The sequence below is a fragment of the Amblyomma maculatum genome, chromosome 4 (assembly GCF_055883805.1).
Source record: "Amblyomma maculatum isolate TAMU_Amacu chromosome 4, ASM5588380v1, whole genome shotgun sequence".
Classification (NCBI taxonomy): domain Eukaryota; kingdom Metazoa; phylum Arthropoda; class Arachnida; order Ixodida; family Ixodidae; genus Amblyomma; species Amblyomma maculatum.
The window spans coordinates 74060372-74076804 of NC_139347.1; the positions used below are offsets into that span (position 1 = coordinate 74060372).

The 16433-nt window shown below is 45.1% G+C and overlaps 1 protein-coding gene across 1 annotated transcript; it reads left to right on the plus strand.

Moving 5' to 3' along the window:
- Nucleotides 1-5984: 5984 nt before the first annotated feature.
- Nucleotides 5985-12852, plus strand: LOC146191417 (cholinesterase-like). The gene is made up of 3 exons (XM_084600323.1): nucleotides 5985-6115; nucleotides 8461-9975; nucleotides 12711-12852. The coding sequence occupies exons 1-3, from the start codon at nucleotides 5985-5987 to the stop codon at nucleotides 12850-12852; spliced, it is 1788 nt and encodes a 595-aa protein (XP_084456449.1).
- Nucleotides 12853-16433: the final 3581 nt, after the last annotated feature.

The following is a 16433-nucleotide window of genomic DNA, read 5'->3' on the forward strand; positions in this document are numbered from 1 at the left end:
ATCGACTGATTTGATCTTCTGGCAGTCCAAGGGACTCTTAAGAGTCTTCGCCAGCACCACAATTCAAACGCGTCAATTCTTCGGCGGTCAGCCTTTTTCACAGTCCAACTCTCGCATCCATACATCACAACTGGAAAGACCATAGCACGGGTTATACGGATCTTGGTTGGCAGACTAATGTCTCTGCTCTTTACTAGGCGGTCAAGGCTAACCATTGCTCTCTTTCCCAGAAGCAGGCGTCTCCTAATTTCATGGCTGCAGTCTCCTTCCGAGGTAATCTTGGCGCCCAAGAACAGAAAATCTGTCACAGCTTCCACTTCTTGTCCATTGATGCTCCAGGACTTGATAGGGCAAGACGCCATGATCTTCGTCTTTTTAATGTTCAGTTTAAGCCCAAACTTCTCACTCTCTTCTTGTACGCGCATCAGAAGTCTCTTGAGTTCCACTTCACTTTCTGCCATTAAAGTGGTATCATCCGCATATCTAAGGTTGTTGATACGTTTTCCAGCAATCTTCACTCCAGCTGAAGACTCGTCCAGACCGGCCTTCCTCATGATGCACTCTGCATATAGGTTAAATAGGCAGGGCGACAGTATGCAGCCTTGCCTCACCCCTTTCTCAATCGGAAACCAATCAGTAAGACCATGCCCAGTTCTGACTGTGGCCTCTTGCCCTTCATAAAGGTTCCTGAGGAGACAGATGAGGTGAATTGGAACTCCCATCTCTCGGAGAGCTTGCCACAATCTGCTGTGATCTACGCAGTCAAACGCTTTCGCATAATCAATAAAGCAGAAGTAAATGGGTTTCTGGAACTCTCTTGCTTTTTCCATGATCCAGCGAAGGTTGGCAATTTGGTCTCTAGTTCCTCTGCCCTTGCGAAACCCAGCTTGCACGTCCGGAAGCTCCCGATCCACATACTGCTGCAGCCTACCTTGCAGGATTTTTAACATCACCTTGCTAGCATGCGAAATAAGCGCGATCGTGCGGTAGTTGGAACAATCTTTGGCACTGCCTTTCTTTGGAATGGGGATGTAAACTGACCTCCTCCAATCCTGTGGCCACTGCAGGGTTGTCCAAATCTTTTGACATAATGTATGCAGTGTGTTAACAGCGTCGTGGTTGAGGTTTTGAAGCAACTCAGCTGGAATACCATCAATTCCGCTTGCTTTGTTCTTAGCAAGGCTGGCTAAGGCCCATTCAACTTCACTCTTCAGGATGCCCGGCTCGAGATCAGTAATCACAACCGTCCTATGTTGGGATTGCACATCCGGGTCCTTCTTGTACAGTTCTTCTGTGTATTCCTGCCACCTCTTCTTTATCTCTGAGGCTTCAGTGAGGTCCTTGCCTCGTTTGTCCTTTATCACGCCCAGCTTAGCACAGAAGCTTCCTTTGATATCTTTGATTGTCTTATACAGAGCTCTTGTGTTTCTTAATTGGCTGTTGTCCTCAACTGCTTGACACTGTATGTTCAGGAAGGCATTCTTATCTCTCCTTGCTATTTTCTGAAAATCCGCATTGAGAACCTTGTATCTTTCTCTTTCCCCCATACCTTTTGCCATCCTCCTTTCCTCAGCTATTTGCAAAGCCTCTTCAGATAACCAGTTTGCTTTTTTGCATTTCTTTTGCTTTGGAACTACCTTAGTAGCAACTTCTTGTATTATATCACGAACATCAGTCCACATCTCTTCGGGCTCTTTGTCTTCTAGATCTAATTCTTGAAATCGATTCCTCACTTCCACAGCATATTCTAATGGAATCTGATCCAGATCATACCGGAAAGGCCTTCTAGTTTTCTGCGTTTTCCTCAATCGAAGCTTAATTTTGGCAACAAGAAGCTGATGATCGGTGCCACAATCGGCCCCAGGCCTTGTTTTTACTGCTTGTATAGCGCTTCTCCATCTCTGTCGGCAAATAATATAATCGATCTGATTCCTGTACAGACCGTCCGGTGAAATCCATGTGTACAGGCGCCTCTTGTGCTGTTGAAAATGAGTATTCGCTATGGTCAGGTTGTTTTCTTGACAGAACTCTACTAGCCTCTGCCCAGCTTCATTTGGCTCACCAAGACCGAACTTGCCTGTAATTCCGGATATTTCTTCACTCCCGACCTTAGCATTCCAGTCTCCTATGAGAAAAACGACGTCTGATGATGGGGTGCGGTCTAAAAGGCATTGTAGGTCCGCATAAAATCTCTCAACGTCAGCTTCTTCAGCAGCAGTGGTCGGTGCATAGACTTGGATAACTGTTATGTTGAAAGGGTGACCTTGGATCCGAAGTGAAATCATTCGGTCGTTTTTGGGGTTGTACCCTAGCACTGCTTTGCCCATTCTTCTGTTTACTATGAGAGCGACCCCATTCCTTCTCTTGGATTCGTGCCCACAATAAAAGACATAATGGTCGCCGGAGTTAAATTCTCCCATTCCGGTCCACTTGAGCTCGCTGATAAACAAGATATGATATGACCTGGCAGACCTACGACGCAATGCAAAAAGTCACCCTCAGTAGTCCGCAGCAGATTTTTTTCGAGACACCACTTAAAGTTCAGATGGCGCTTATCGTAGACTGCAGCACTCGAAGTCAGTTTTTCTGTTTCAGTAATCATTCATGCCAACACGGTAGGATTAAATGTGTAAAAGCATGTTTTGTTTTTCTTTTTCGTTTCTCAACGCGGCCTATATTGATTAAAGTGTGTCAAACGAAGCTGATTGCATCTTAGATTTTATCTACCGAAGCATTTGTGTCGTCTCTCGAGCACGGCGCTTTTTATGACTAACTTTATTTGCCACTGCATTTTTGTAACGATAAAATTCAGAGACATGGTTGCTTTTCATTTCATCACGAACGAATCTGCTACATAATACCCAGGCATCTAAAGTCATAGCCATTGAGCCATTAAAGCAGGCATAAAGGAATCAGGCAGGATCATTGCATGTGATCCGTTCGCACACAGCAGGATATAAGGGGATGGTACTCAAAAATGAGGCTTTTAAGGCGTTCCCTCACCTGTCCTAACAACGCCAAAGGGACCAATACCGCTCTGACATAAGATTCAAACAGCATTCCTAGCATCACGTCGTCTGTTTAATCATTATCAACATCGAGTTTACGTTTCCATTAGCTATGAGTCTGCGATTAGTAAGTTTGCGAAACTGAACTAAATAAATATATGTTAGCTAAAGCGCGAATTAGATAACGAATCACGCAGTGGCAGAAGCGTATTGAATGCGAATCGAGTTTTTGGGCTAATAATCATTACCTTTGTGGTTATTCTCATAAAATTATGAATCGCGTAAAACACAAAAAGCGCCACAGAATGGCTGTGCGGCACGATGCTTTATTTACGTTGGTAAATCTGCAGCCGTTAAAACACTAATCTCACCCAGGTTGCCCGGGGCAAAGCCGGTATTTTAAATCTCTGACCGCCAAGTCAATGTACAGAAAAATGACCTTTTGCTATCGAAGATGAAATAAAATGAACTAGAAATCGAGTCCTTCGTTTTCGTCACTTCGGTCACGCACAATCCCTATTAATGCAGCCTCACTAACGGAGCGCGTCGTGATGTTATGCCGTGCATACTGACATAAGACAGACATGTACAGCCTCGTACACTTCTAGCTGTAACACGCTCACCGCCTTCGAAGCGCTATTGCGTTCGACCCGGCCACACAATAAAGCTAAGTGGCAGGCCATGTGAAGCAGCACATTCGGGTCCCTGTGTGCTTGCATCGATTGCATCGATATGTGGCTGTTTTGTACGTAATGTTGATTTGAAAGCAGTGTCTGTGTTATAGCTAGAAGTGGAAGACCCTGTACACGTTTATGTAGGCCCTGTTTTTTTAGCAGTAACAAAAGAAAAACACTGATATCCTTATTAAAACCTCGCGCCTATTGATTATACTGTCGGTCTGCACTGGGTTACAGCGGAGCGCCAGAAGTAGGTGTGTAACGTAGCAGGCTTCCAGGACCGAACTGCGCGGGTCTGCTTTGCTCCCCGAGCAGCTGCGCCACACGACTTTTTTGTCTTTTCCGCCACATTCCGCCGCTTGGGCGCTACAATATAAGACGTTTTCGAGAAGTTGAGAACATAATTGATTAGTTTCAATTTATATTCAGCGCACTATCGCCGTCGAAAAGAATGCGATATGCCTGGTGCCTACACGCAGCATTGTTTGAATTCCTTACCGTCACGCTTGTACCTGGCTGGCAACAAATATTAGCTACAGTCGTCCTTCACGGTATCAGAAACAACTTTAGTGCGACTTTGGTGCCATCGTGTTATATGCTCAGCGAGCTAGTTATGCGTTCACTTTACCCCATAAATGTCTACTTGATTTGCGACATGAAAGACCCAAAATTACTATTAAATAAAGTCATCACTTAAGGTGCAATACACTCTCAAAAAGAGCTGCAAGTTCGCTCTGGGCACTCGTGTAGAAATCGTGTAGCAAAGGCTCTAATTCAGTACTTCTGATTACACCGTCTTTCTCTTACTTACTGCTGCATTTCCTTCTTATTCTTGGCATATTTCCTTATTGTCAATATTTATTTATTTTCCAGACTGGTTTTTACCCTGCTGCATGGTCCTGGAGCACCTTGTTTGGCTTCTAGAAGAAAACAACATTATCGTATTTCCGCCTCACCAAAAAGGATTCCGCCGTGGGCTAAGCACCCAGGATGGGCTCCTCATGCTGGAGCATCAGGTTCTTGACGTGCATCTCGTCGGTGCCACCGTGAACCGTGGTTGCCGTAGATGTCGGCAAGGCCTACGACTCTGTTCCCCATACAGCCATCACCGAGAGCGCCAGGAAGCTGGAGTGCGTGGTCGTCTACTTACGTTCAATAAGAACTTCCTTGCCCTCTGAACGTACAAAATTACAATAGGCGACCATGTTAGCAGTCCAAGGCCCAACGATGTCAGCGTACCGCAAGGCCTGGTTTTTTTCGCCCACCTTATTCAACCTTGTAATGTCGAGACTTCCGCCGATAATTGCTGCCATTCCGCCTCTGCATTATGCCTTGTATGCCGACGGCATCTCCATCTGGGCGACGACAGGCTCTGTGAATTTCGGTGAACTTTCGCGCCATTCGGTTTCGCGTACAGAGCGTACGAACCGAGATAAATACTTTGAGATGTGCACCTGTCCTCGGTCACGGCGACTACCAATTTGGTGGAATCGCGGACGCACGACGGAGACGCGATGGCTGCTATATTGTTGCCGGTGTCACGTGCCATGGCAGAATACTAATTTCCTTCTCGTCTTGCCTTCCTACCTTCGTTGTCACTCCAGCGCGCAGCCTTGTGAAGTGTGCAGTGTTGAATGTCATATCGGGGACCAGTGGACGTTTTCTTTTGTATGCATTCTCGTATTGCTACGTGTGCGTCTTTCCCTCTGCTCATGTCCATACAACCTTCGTGGAGTAGCAGGTGTGCGGTGGCTGACCAGTGCGGGAAGAGGCGCAACGGGTCATTGAGCTGCAAGTGCTCAAAAGAAGCGCTTGCTCAATTGGGAGTTTCCACGGGGCGTTTGGCCCCTCAGTGAAAGCTTTCTGTTTTTTTTTTTAATAAAAATTTCAGCTGTTGTTCACGCGGCATACGTCGGTCCCGCATGCACGTGTGCGAAAGAAAACAAGGGAAAGCAGAGGTTCGGAATGCAGTGACGTCAGTGTCGTTCGTATGTTTGCTTGGCACCTCTCCTTTCCCGAGTGTTTGTGTAGTTAATATCCCTTCCGCAGTCTTTGATTGGGGAGGAAGGTTGCCTTATTGCTTACTGGTTACTGTCCCCGCCATGGGCGGAGACAGATGGCTCAAAAGTAAGCGCTCTGGGTTAAACCAGGGCTGATTTCGTCCGACCAACGGGTCAGTCATGTAAATAGTTTTCTCCTTGATTGTCTTCTTGATTCTCCTTGTCTTCTTGTTTTATTTATGTGTAAATAAATAGTTTTTCTTTCTGTCGTGCTGTCAAGTAACGTGATAGTTGCGAGTATGAATCTTCAAGTTATCAAGAACATTGATATCATCAGGTGTTTCCTTACCTGGCAACCTGAAGGGGAAACTCAACTGGCGCAGTCGTGTCAGGATCGCAACGTCTTTGTACTCGAGGCATTTGACGGAAGGTGAGAAGAACAAGTCGGTGGACAAGCTACATGGTAGTTCGTCCTAAAGGAGAAAACGCAAAGCTGCGTCGAGAAACTGACGTCTAGAAGATTTGGGACCACTGGTCGAGTTCGAGAGGACTTCGGAGGCTCAACTCAGCGAGAAGCTGAAGGAGCCGGGTGACAAGCCATCGAGGGTTCGAGACAGCAAGTTGCTGAAAGGAACCAGGCGCCCACATCGAAGGGTTCAAAGCAAGGACCAGGCGACCAAGTCGAGCAAGGTTCAAGGCGGTGAGCTGCTGAGGGACTAGGATCAACTCTTGGGCATCTACCTTCCCGGGAGCCCGCTGTCATCACGGCGAGTGCGACAGTAGTGCGGGCGACGGAGCATCGGAAAAGGTAGGACACCTTTTTGCTTTCTCCGAATTTGCCATGTCTGTGTAGTGATTGTATGCTATAGGTAGATGCAATAACTAATGCAGGGATGGATGCTGCAGGGAATGGTCTAGAGCCTATCGTGCAGCCTGCGTCAACAGAGCCAGTGTCAGCGACAGAGCAGGCACTAGAAAATATGACGCGAGCGTTGTTGGCAGAAAAGAGGCACAAGGCTCAATTATTTGAAATTGAGAAGCTAAAGCTCCAAATTGAGCTAGAGAAGGTTAAACTCGCGCAAATGCATTTTCACCCTTTCGAAGGTTTTGAACCATCTCAGCAAGGAGGAGAGGAACCAGAAAAGCACAATTTAATCCAAAGTCCTAACATTGGAAGCAAAAACAGACGTGCAGGGGTGAAGTGCTTTCTCTGCAAGAAGTATGGGCACATCTCCATTCACTGCCCAAATGCACAACAAAGACAAGAGGACGCAGACGCCATGGCTGTCTGCCTCTCGGTGGGCAGTTCAAGCGCACTCTGAGGAACGAGATTGAGGAGAAAGGGAAAGCAAGTAAAGATAATGGCGCACCGTAGTTCAGGGCTCTGAATGAATTTGACCCGTCTGGGTTTTTTTTTATTGCGCACTGCCATCGATGTCACACAGTACGTGAGAGCCTCTGGTAATTTTTCGCTAATACGCTGCCTCCGGGACCAGCACCTGACCCCACCTCATCATGCTCAGTAACCGATCACAGTAGCACCACAGAGCCGCTTGCGTGACGTTCGAGGAACAGCAATGACGAGAGGTACGCACTGGGCCGAACAAGAGAAACGTACCTGAACGGCACGCAATACACAGCTGCCGTTGTCATTCACTGTAGGCGCGGAGGGTGATTTGCCTGCTTATTTCTTTTTCGATTAGCGCCTTGTGCCCTCCTGACGCGATGCAGGTTCGCTCGCGAAGGTTTAACCTTGAGCTTGATTTAAATACAACACCTCGGCAACGTAGCCATCATTGCGACACGAAGGTCGCAATGCTAATGCTGCAGGCTGCGCAAACACGAGGAGCTGTAAGTGTCCAAACGTGTGAACTTCATCGTTTGTCAGGTCTCAATGTCAGCTATTTTCTGCCTGCTTGTCTTTCGGGTCTCAGTGATGCTATTTTATCCTTTATTGCTTATTTTCACTGTCTTCAGCTTCCGACAGGCGCGAACAATTGGCATGACAATATAAAAGGAGCCGAAAGCTTGCAACGATCGCACACGGGGCAGGACTGATAGGGTGCCGGCCACAGTTAACGCGCAGAGCCAATTTCTCCTTAGAGGTACGTAAGAAGTTTTGTCGAATCTTGACATGAATCTACGGTTGCACTTATTTTTATTTTGCAAAACTTGCTTGCGTGTTCTTTTACAGCAAAGTAGAAGATACAATATTTAGAGCAGCTGCGATAGTTTATTTAAAGATGCCTGCCTCAATCTTCTGGCAGTACAGGCCTCGTCAAAATTCCTCTCTTGGAAAAAGTCTACAAACGTTAGGCTAATTATAAGATTTGCTGATCGGAGCTATTTAAATCTTTTGTTTATCCAAAACTCGTTCGAATGATGGATCACTAACATGGTTTGATAATGTGAGATATATTTGTATTTTAATGAACAATTTAAAGCCTGCAATCTCAGTACTGTAACGGCAACATAATATTCACTTTTAATGGCTTATATTCACATATAATCTCACCCCTTAGCCGACCCCCCCCCCCCCCCTCGGGGTCTGTGGATTGGGTGTCACATTACTCATTGGGGGAACCCGTGCTTCAATGGAGGCGAACGTGTACTGTGCGATATCAGTGCCCTTTTAAAGGATCCAAAGCGATCAGAATTATCCGGAATCCTCTATTACGGCGTCATTTATAGTCTGAGTGGCTTTGAGACATAATTCATAAACCAAGAAAATCTTATATTTTGCACCTACCTAACATCTACACTTTCTTGTTTCAGCTCCTGCTCTAACCAAACGCACTCAGAAGTCAGCAAAAAGATGTACCTTTCGTTTAAGTACAGCTTGGTGTTCTTCCTTGTGAATCTAGTGGACGCTGGAGAGTCTTCAATCATCTCGATTAAAAATGGAGAAGTCCAAGGTAGCACCATAAAGGTGCTCGGGAAGACGCTAGAAGTGTACCAAGGCATACCATTCGCTCGCCCTCCTGTGGGCAAGCTCCGATTTCTGGATCCCTTTCCAGCAGACCGGTGGTCCGGTGTCTACAACGCCACCTCACCGAGATCTGCTTGCATCCAAAAGATCTTCAGCGAAGACTTTGCACCTTACGTTGACCAGTCCGAAGACTGCCTCTACATCAACGTGTGGACACCAGCCAGCTCGAGGCCACTGAAAGCAGTCCTGGTGTGGATACACGGAGGTGGTTTCACGTTCGGCTCGGCCTATCAGAACTGGTACGATGGTTCCGCTCTAGCCTCTCTTCATGATGTCGTGGTGGTTACCTTCAACTACCGCCTCAATATCTTCGGTTTCCTCAACGCTGCTATACCGGAAGTGCAAGGAAACATGGGGCTCATGGATCAAAATTTGGCTCTGCGATGGGTTCATGACAACATTCGATCGTTCGGAGGTAATCCCTCAAAGGTGACCTTGTTCGGGGAGAGTGCTGGGTCGTTCAGCGTTAGCGCCCATATTCTCTCTCCTCTGAGCAAGGGATTATTTCAAAGAGTCATCCTAATGAGTGGCGCTTACGACACTGATGGGCTTGTAGATTCAACCTTTGAAAGCTTGACCCGTGGCAACAAGGTTGCAGAGCTTGTTGGCTGTGCGTCTGCTTATAAAGACCTCGCCTCCTACCCCACAGAAGTCCTTGAGTGTCTCCGCTCGAAGCCTCCTGATGAGCTTTGTGAAGCCACTTACAACGTGTCGGCAACCAAGGTTTTCAATTTCATTCCTTCACATCCGAACGCTTTTTTCCCTAAGCGCCCTTCGGTGGCAGTAAAGACGGGAGAGTTTGAGAATGTCGATGTCATGCTCGGAGTCACTGCCAACGAGGGTAACTTCATAATCATGTCTTTTCCTGACAGCCGAATTCTAGCAGAGGAACTTGAAGGAATTGACGAAGATGAGCTCAGGAAAGTCTTGCGCTTTGTGGCGCTTGCCTGGCTTCCGGACAAGTTCGCGCCTACACTGGAGCGGTACGTGAATGATGCCACTAAAGCCGATAAGCGGCTTTTAAGGGAACTTCATACTGAATTTATAACCGACGCCCAGTTCATCTGCCCAAGCAAGTTCTTCGCAGAAGCATACTCAGGATGGGGCAATTCGGTTTACTTTTCAGTACTCGGCTACAGGTCTGCTAAGTTTCCCTTCCCGAAATGGATTGGTGTGCCGCACACGTCCGACATTGTCTACTACTTCGGAGTTCCTCTCTTGACTCCAGAGTACTTCACCGATGAAGACCGCGATTTCAGCAAGAGTGTGATGAAGGCGGTCACAAGCTTCGCCAAGACAGGGTGGGCATATTTTTTTATAATGTACGGTACCGCCTTTGCCTAAAGCAGCCAGTTAACGGTCTCCGAAGGTGGAAAATAAGGTTTAAGTTACTTTGTTTTTAAAGACCTACAGCTCAATGAATGCTATGACTTACCTACTGCTGGGTTTAAAACAAAACTCGCTTCCTGGCTACGTTCGGCAAAGGGGGAACATTGTTGTTTGCAGTAATATTTTACCGGTATATACTACATAGAAAGCGTTGTCGATTGAGAACTTGTATTCATATTTTATGTCAATGCTACTTGCTACACTACGAAAGGTTACGACGACCTGGAGCAATCAGGATCACGCATACAGTGTTATTGTGTTCCTATCCCATTTTTTGTTCCTATCCCAACGCAATCATGTAGCGCGCTCCATGCTAATTGGTTCACGTCGTTTTCGTCTTTTGTATTCCTGCAAACAGCTACTGAAACGCAGAAAATTTATATTGCTATGCTCATGAACAACTTAAAATGATGGTATAATTATGAAGCCCTGGGTAGCTGTCATATGACGGATGAGACGGAAACCGAACCTGAAATCTTTTTATCTCGAATTGAGCACGCCACTCCTAGGCACATCCATAGGGCTTCTATAAACCAGAGTTCTATATGTATGCCCAGTGCTTTTGCGCAGAATGTGATGGCTTATGATAGTGTGCTAATGAGCATATGTGATTAGTGATTAAGTGAGTAGTAAAGCGAATGCGCGAACCAGGAACCACAAGGGAGCCGCAGGCAGGAGCCAATAAAGTTATCTTAGCTATCTATATCAACGCTAGATTAGGTGCCCTTCGCACTTTTATCTTTATCCCTTAGATTACTTCATTTCTCTCTCTTTGTCGCTTCTACAGAATGCAGGATATTGGCAAGCATAGGAATGGTACAGTTGCTTGTATTATCCTTGCCTTATATGGTGATTGAAGACGTTCGTTCGTCTACGAGACTTCATAAAGGAAACATGGTCCGAATCGAGAAATACGTGGGCAAGTGTTCCCCGCGGTGGCCAAGCACAAAGGTGCATATAAAAGTGTGATTTGTGGCTGGAGGGGCAAGTTCATACATTGCTATTTACATTAGAGTCTGGACGACAGAAAAAGGTTAAGGTAAATCGCCCAAATCTGGAACTTTTCCCGAAATGAAGGCGCGCTTGGAACGTTCGGACACCTGATACATGCCGGACAAAGATTTTCATGGATGATGGGACGACAGGCAGTTATTGCTACGGTGATAACGGTCGACGCAAAAGCAGGTTGAGGAAAGTTAGAAGCGAAAGGTTTGCTACGCCCTTCCGTTGCTTCTTTGCGGACCGAGTACTATTTATCTTGAACCGAAGAGAAACCACGTGACAACCAGCCTAGTCGCGTGACAGCCACGTCACTCAGCAACAGCTCCGCCGGGCCGGATCGCAGGGTACGCGCTTCGCAGCAGGGTATCCCAGGCTTCGCTACTTGTAATATTTTGCCTTATCCCTGGAGATTGTGGGCACTCCCAAATTATGTGGTCGAGGGTCCCTCTCGCCCCACAGTGTTTGCAGAGATCATTGTCCCTAAAGTCTGGTAGCGCGTGAAACGCCCAGACCGGGTTCATGAACATATTAGTTTGTAGCCGCCTCCACGCGACAGCTTCTCTATTATTTAGTCTAACATCTGGCGGGTGTACCAGTCTAGGTCCCAATTTATAATGGTCGATGATTTCCCTGTAATTTTGCAGACGCTCGTCGTATGCCTAGTGTTCGGGGGGCTCGACGGCTACCCGGAAGTAGAGAGCTCGGGCTAGCTCGTGAGCCGCCTCGTTACCAGGGACGGCAGCGTGAGCGGGTGTCCAAATTAACTGAATTTTCCTATTTATCATTCTTTGGGTGAGGATTTTGGCCGCCTCCAGCGATATCCTCCCCTTCCCAAAATTTTGAATGGCAGTTTTGCTGTCACTAATTATGAACTTGGAATTATGAACCGCCCTGTCCATCTGGCGGAAGAGGCCGCAACAAGCCAAGGGCTACCTGCCAGCCTCTAATCCGCGGGCGCACGACTCCCCGTTTCCGATGGAATTAAAAGTTGTACAACCAACCAACTCCGCCGGGCCGCCTCGTTCCCGCCAGTGCCATCGCTATGCAACAGCCCACGGCATTGTCTCGGCAGTCGGTGTAAAGTGACTTTACTTCGGTTAAACCGGGTTAAATCTCTGCCTATTTTTTCTTTTCCACTAAATCTGGCGGATGTAATTGAGCGCAGTCTCCCATGTCGATTAGTAGGTGGTGAACAAGTACGCGACAAGGACATGAGGGAAGGGTCTGCCATAATATGTGTTAAGCAACGCTAATGTTTGTTATATATTAGGCAGCTACACTACGTGTGGAAAGGCGTGTTTTACCCAGAATGTTCGTGAGCAGACAGAGGAACGCGGCACAAGCTTGGCATGCGTCGAATGTGCGAATAGCATCGGCAGAGAGGAACTGTTCCCGTAGAGAGAGAGAGAGAGAGAGAGAGAGAGAGAGAGAGAGAGAGGCGTTGTCCTCTGGATCTGGCCACAGATGTTACAAAAGGTGCATGAGCCAGACGATCTGAACGTTTAAGAGATGTGGCGAGTGGCCTTTCAAATTTAGCGGTTATTTGTATTCCGAAATTCCAGCCACTTTTCTCGCAGTATATTTCTTATCCTTCTAAGTGCAGCTTTTTTATACGTACAACACTATTCCGGTACACTGCTTTCAGAACACCAGTCATGGATGGAGTCGAATGGCCAGTCTACACCAACGAAGATCCAGCAGCGCTGTGGCTCCAGCCTGGAAATTATTCTCTACATCGTAACATTGGAGAGAAGAACTGTGATTTCTGGAGGAAGCATTTGATTTGAGTTTCACGATGAGACAATAAGCACATCAGTTTCCAGAAATATATGAAGTAGTTTCTTATTTACAATGACTGGAGCAATACACGCTCAGGCCTTGCGAATCTGTAGATTCCGTGGTTCCTCCATGAAATAGCCCTTTCCATGAAATAACCACATTTATTGAGCAGGAAAATTAAACATGGAGAAATTTTATCAGCCCACCATTTAATGTACTGTTTGAAAGTATTATGGAGTGGGGGGAGGGGGGGGGGGGCGGAGGAAAGAATTAGCCACGGTTTAACTCTTCTTAAACGTATCATAGGGCCTGAAAGCACTGCATGGTACAATTTTGCTTGGGGATTCAGCATGGAAAACAAGCACAGGGAGCCTCAGTGCATGTAAAAATCACTAGTAGTAGAAATTGTTTCGCAGCAATCTACTACGGTACCTCTTTTTTCTATTCCCACATCCTTCCCTTCCCGTAAAGCGCGGTTCAGGTGTTTATCAAGAAGTGTTAAAGATGTGGCGCCTTCCTTTTTATATAATAATAATAATAATAATAATAATAATCAATCAATCAATCAATCAATCAATCAATCAATCAATCAATCAATCAATCTTTATTTAATGTGCGCAGGAACAACCATGTGGTCTTTGTGCTGCAGCACAAAAAAAAAAAATGAAAAAGCACAAACATGTTTACACACACAGAGAGAACACAAAAAAAAGAAATAAATAATACATGAAATGAAACTGAGACGAAAAGTATCACGGAAATTAAGCAAACAATGAGTATCATCACTTATATACACAGTGAGAGAATTTTTTAGCACACCAGGAAATAAAGAAAAAAAAAAAAAAGAACGGTAGGTAGAAGAGGGGAAAAAAAAAAAAAAAAAACAGATGACTGACATTGATTATAGTAATATAGAAATATACATAAAATAAACAACCATTCCAGGCGCAACAAGTGCATGGTACTTAAAACACAGGCTAGAAATACAGAATAATACAATAAAGAAGTAAAATTGAACAAGGGACAGTAAGATTCGAATATAAAGTTTAAAGTTGAAATATAAGCAAGAAACGGATAAAAAGTAGTTCAAGATACAGACAGCATTGAACAGGAGAAAAAGCAAAAAGTGAAGTAAATACAATTTAAGGCTAGAAAGTGGGAGTTATATGTGATAAAGTACTATTTAGAATACAACGCTACGAACATCCAATGTAAATGAACAGAGCGAGTTTTGGAAGATGTCAAGGTGAGGACAAAAAGAGTTAAATAACCACTGCATCCTGTCCAGAGGGGAGTGGGAATGAAGAGGAGAAACCTGAAATGGTCTGAATTCCCTCATGCTCTTTCGCGGAACGCGCAGTAGGATGTACTCTAAGAGCTGAGGGCACATAATGTGGCCATGAAGGAGTTTGTACAGAAATATGATATCAAGTCTGATACGACGGCAGTGAAGGGAAGGAAGATTCAGTTGGGCGCTCCTGGTGGAGCGAGAGGGGGAAGTTACAAAAGGAAAGCGATAATGAAATATCCGTAAAAATTTTTTTTGTACTCTGTCAACCTTGTCCAAGTTCGATTTGCAAGTGCCATTCCAAACAACCGACGCATACTCCAAGACCGGGAGGCATATGGACAGGTACAGTTTTAGGAACGGAAGTGGAGTATGGAACTCTCTCGAAAGTCTGCAAACGAATCCGAGTGTGCGCAATAGCCCGCTGAGCAATGCGTTTAGTGTGAGAGGAGAAGCTGAGGGTGCGGTCAAAAAGTACACCAAGATCATTAATTTCATCAACCCTATCCAACAGCACAGAATTGACAGAATAATGGTAGAGAAAGCTATGTGTTTTACGAGTAAAGGACACAACCCTAGTTTTGGAAGAATTGAGGGTAAGTCGATTCATCGCACACCAATCAGAAAAAGCAGATATGTCCGATTGCAACAACACGCAATCTTGAAAAGAATGTATTACCTTGAATATTTTTATATCATCAGCATAAAGAAGAAACGAGGAGTTCTTTATCGCCGAGGAAACATCATTAATAAAAACGGAGAAGAGAAGCGGGCCTAGTACTGAACCTTGAGGAACTCCACTCGTTGCAGGGTAAACGAAAGAAGTCTGTCCATTGACACTGACAAAGCAGAAGCGATCAAGGAGATAGTTGCGTAGGAGGGCTACGAGAGAGACTTCAACGCCAGAGAGTAGAAGTTTTTCAAGAAGTAGTGAGTGAGTAACAACGTCGAAAGCTTTGCTCATATCACAGTACACAGTGTCAACCTGACCCTTCTGAAGGACTGCTGCAGAGGCATACGTCATAAACGTGACTAGGTTGGTGGTAGTAGAGCGACCCGACATGAAGCCATGTTGATTCGGTACTATGATATGTTTGAGATGGAAGGAAAGTACGCTGTGCAAAGCTAATTCGAAAAGCTTAGAGGTTGCACATAGAAGAGAAATCGGACGATAATTGGAAACATCAGTTTTGTTTCCAGACTTGAAGACAGGAAACACGCGTGCCATTTTCCACACGCGAGGAAAGGCAGCATTTTTTAAACAGTTATTAAATATGGCAGTCAGTACTGGTACGAAGATATAACTGAAGGCTTTTATTATGGCAGCTGGAATGCCATCAGGTCCAGGAGACAAAGATGGTCTCAGACGCTTAAGACTCTCAGTTATCAACTCCTCGTCAAAGAGAATGGAATTAGATAGTGCACCAGATGGGAGGCAAACGGAATCACAATGTGGATGTTTGTAAACGGAGGAAAAATGTTGTGCAAAACTGTCGGCAACATCCCGAATTTCCGAACCCTGAGAGTCAACTAAGCTGATATTTAAATCTGATTTAATGGAACGCTTGCGAACGTAACGCCAGAACTGACTAGGACGATTTGAGGCATACCTCTCTAAAGACTCAAGATAGGAGTCGTAGTCCCGCTTGTATAAGCGTTTGCAAAGAGAACGCACACGGCGAAACTCATCTGCCCAATTGTGAAACCCAGGGCGTTTCGCTTTACGATGGGCCCGTTCCTTGAGCTTTAACGCCGTTATTAGTTCCCTTGAAAACCAGGAAGGGAACTTCCTACGCGTAGGAGTATGCAAAGGTATGTACCGACGCATACCATCAAGAACTATTTCTGTAAAGCGACTGACTTGTCCATCTGAATCATTAATGTCATTTAAAAGGGACCAGTCGACGGAAGAGAAGAAATTGAAAAGACCGACATAATCACCACGTGCATACGCGAAACGGGGCGAATTCCCCACCCGATCTGAGTTAGTAGAAGGTGAGGCAGAGACAGCAGTAGTAACTAGAAGCGGAGGGTGAAATTTGTCACAGCGAGTCAGCGGTATGTCCGAACTCGAGACTCGAACACTTTCAAAATTCGATAGACAGATGTCAAGAATAATAATAATAATAATAATAATAATAATAATAATAATAATAATAATAATAATAATAATAATAATAATAATAATAATAATAATAATAATAATAATAATAATAATAATAATAATAATAAAATTAATAATACTAATAATAATAATAATAATAATAATAATAATAATAATAATAATAATAATAATAATAA

Excerpts from the sequence above, each read along its gene's own strand:
- LOC146191417 (XM_084600323.1), top strand. The coding sequence starts at position 5,985 with ATGAATCTTCAAGTTATCAAGAACATTGATATCATCAGGTGTTTCCTT. Across the intron at positions 6,116-8,460 it reads CTCGAGGCATTTGACGGAAG|CTCCTGCTCTAACCAAACGC; the intron begins GTGAGAAGAACA and ends TTCTTGTTTCAG. Across the intron at positions 9,976-12,710 it reads ACAAGCTTCGCCAAGACAGG|AACACCAGTCATGGATGGAG; the intron begins GTGGGCATATTT and ends CACTGCTTTCAG.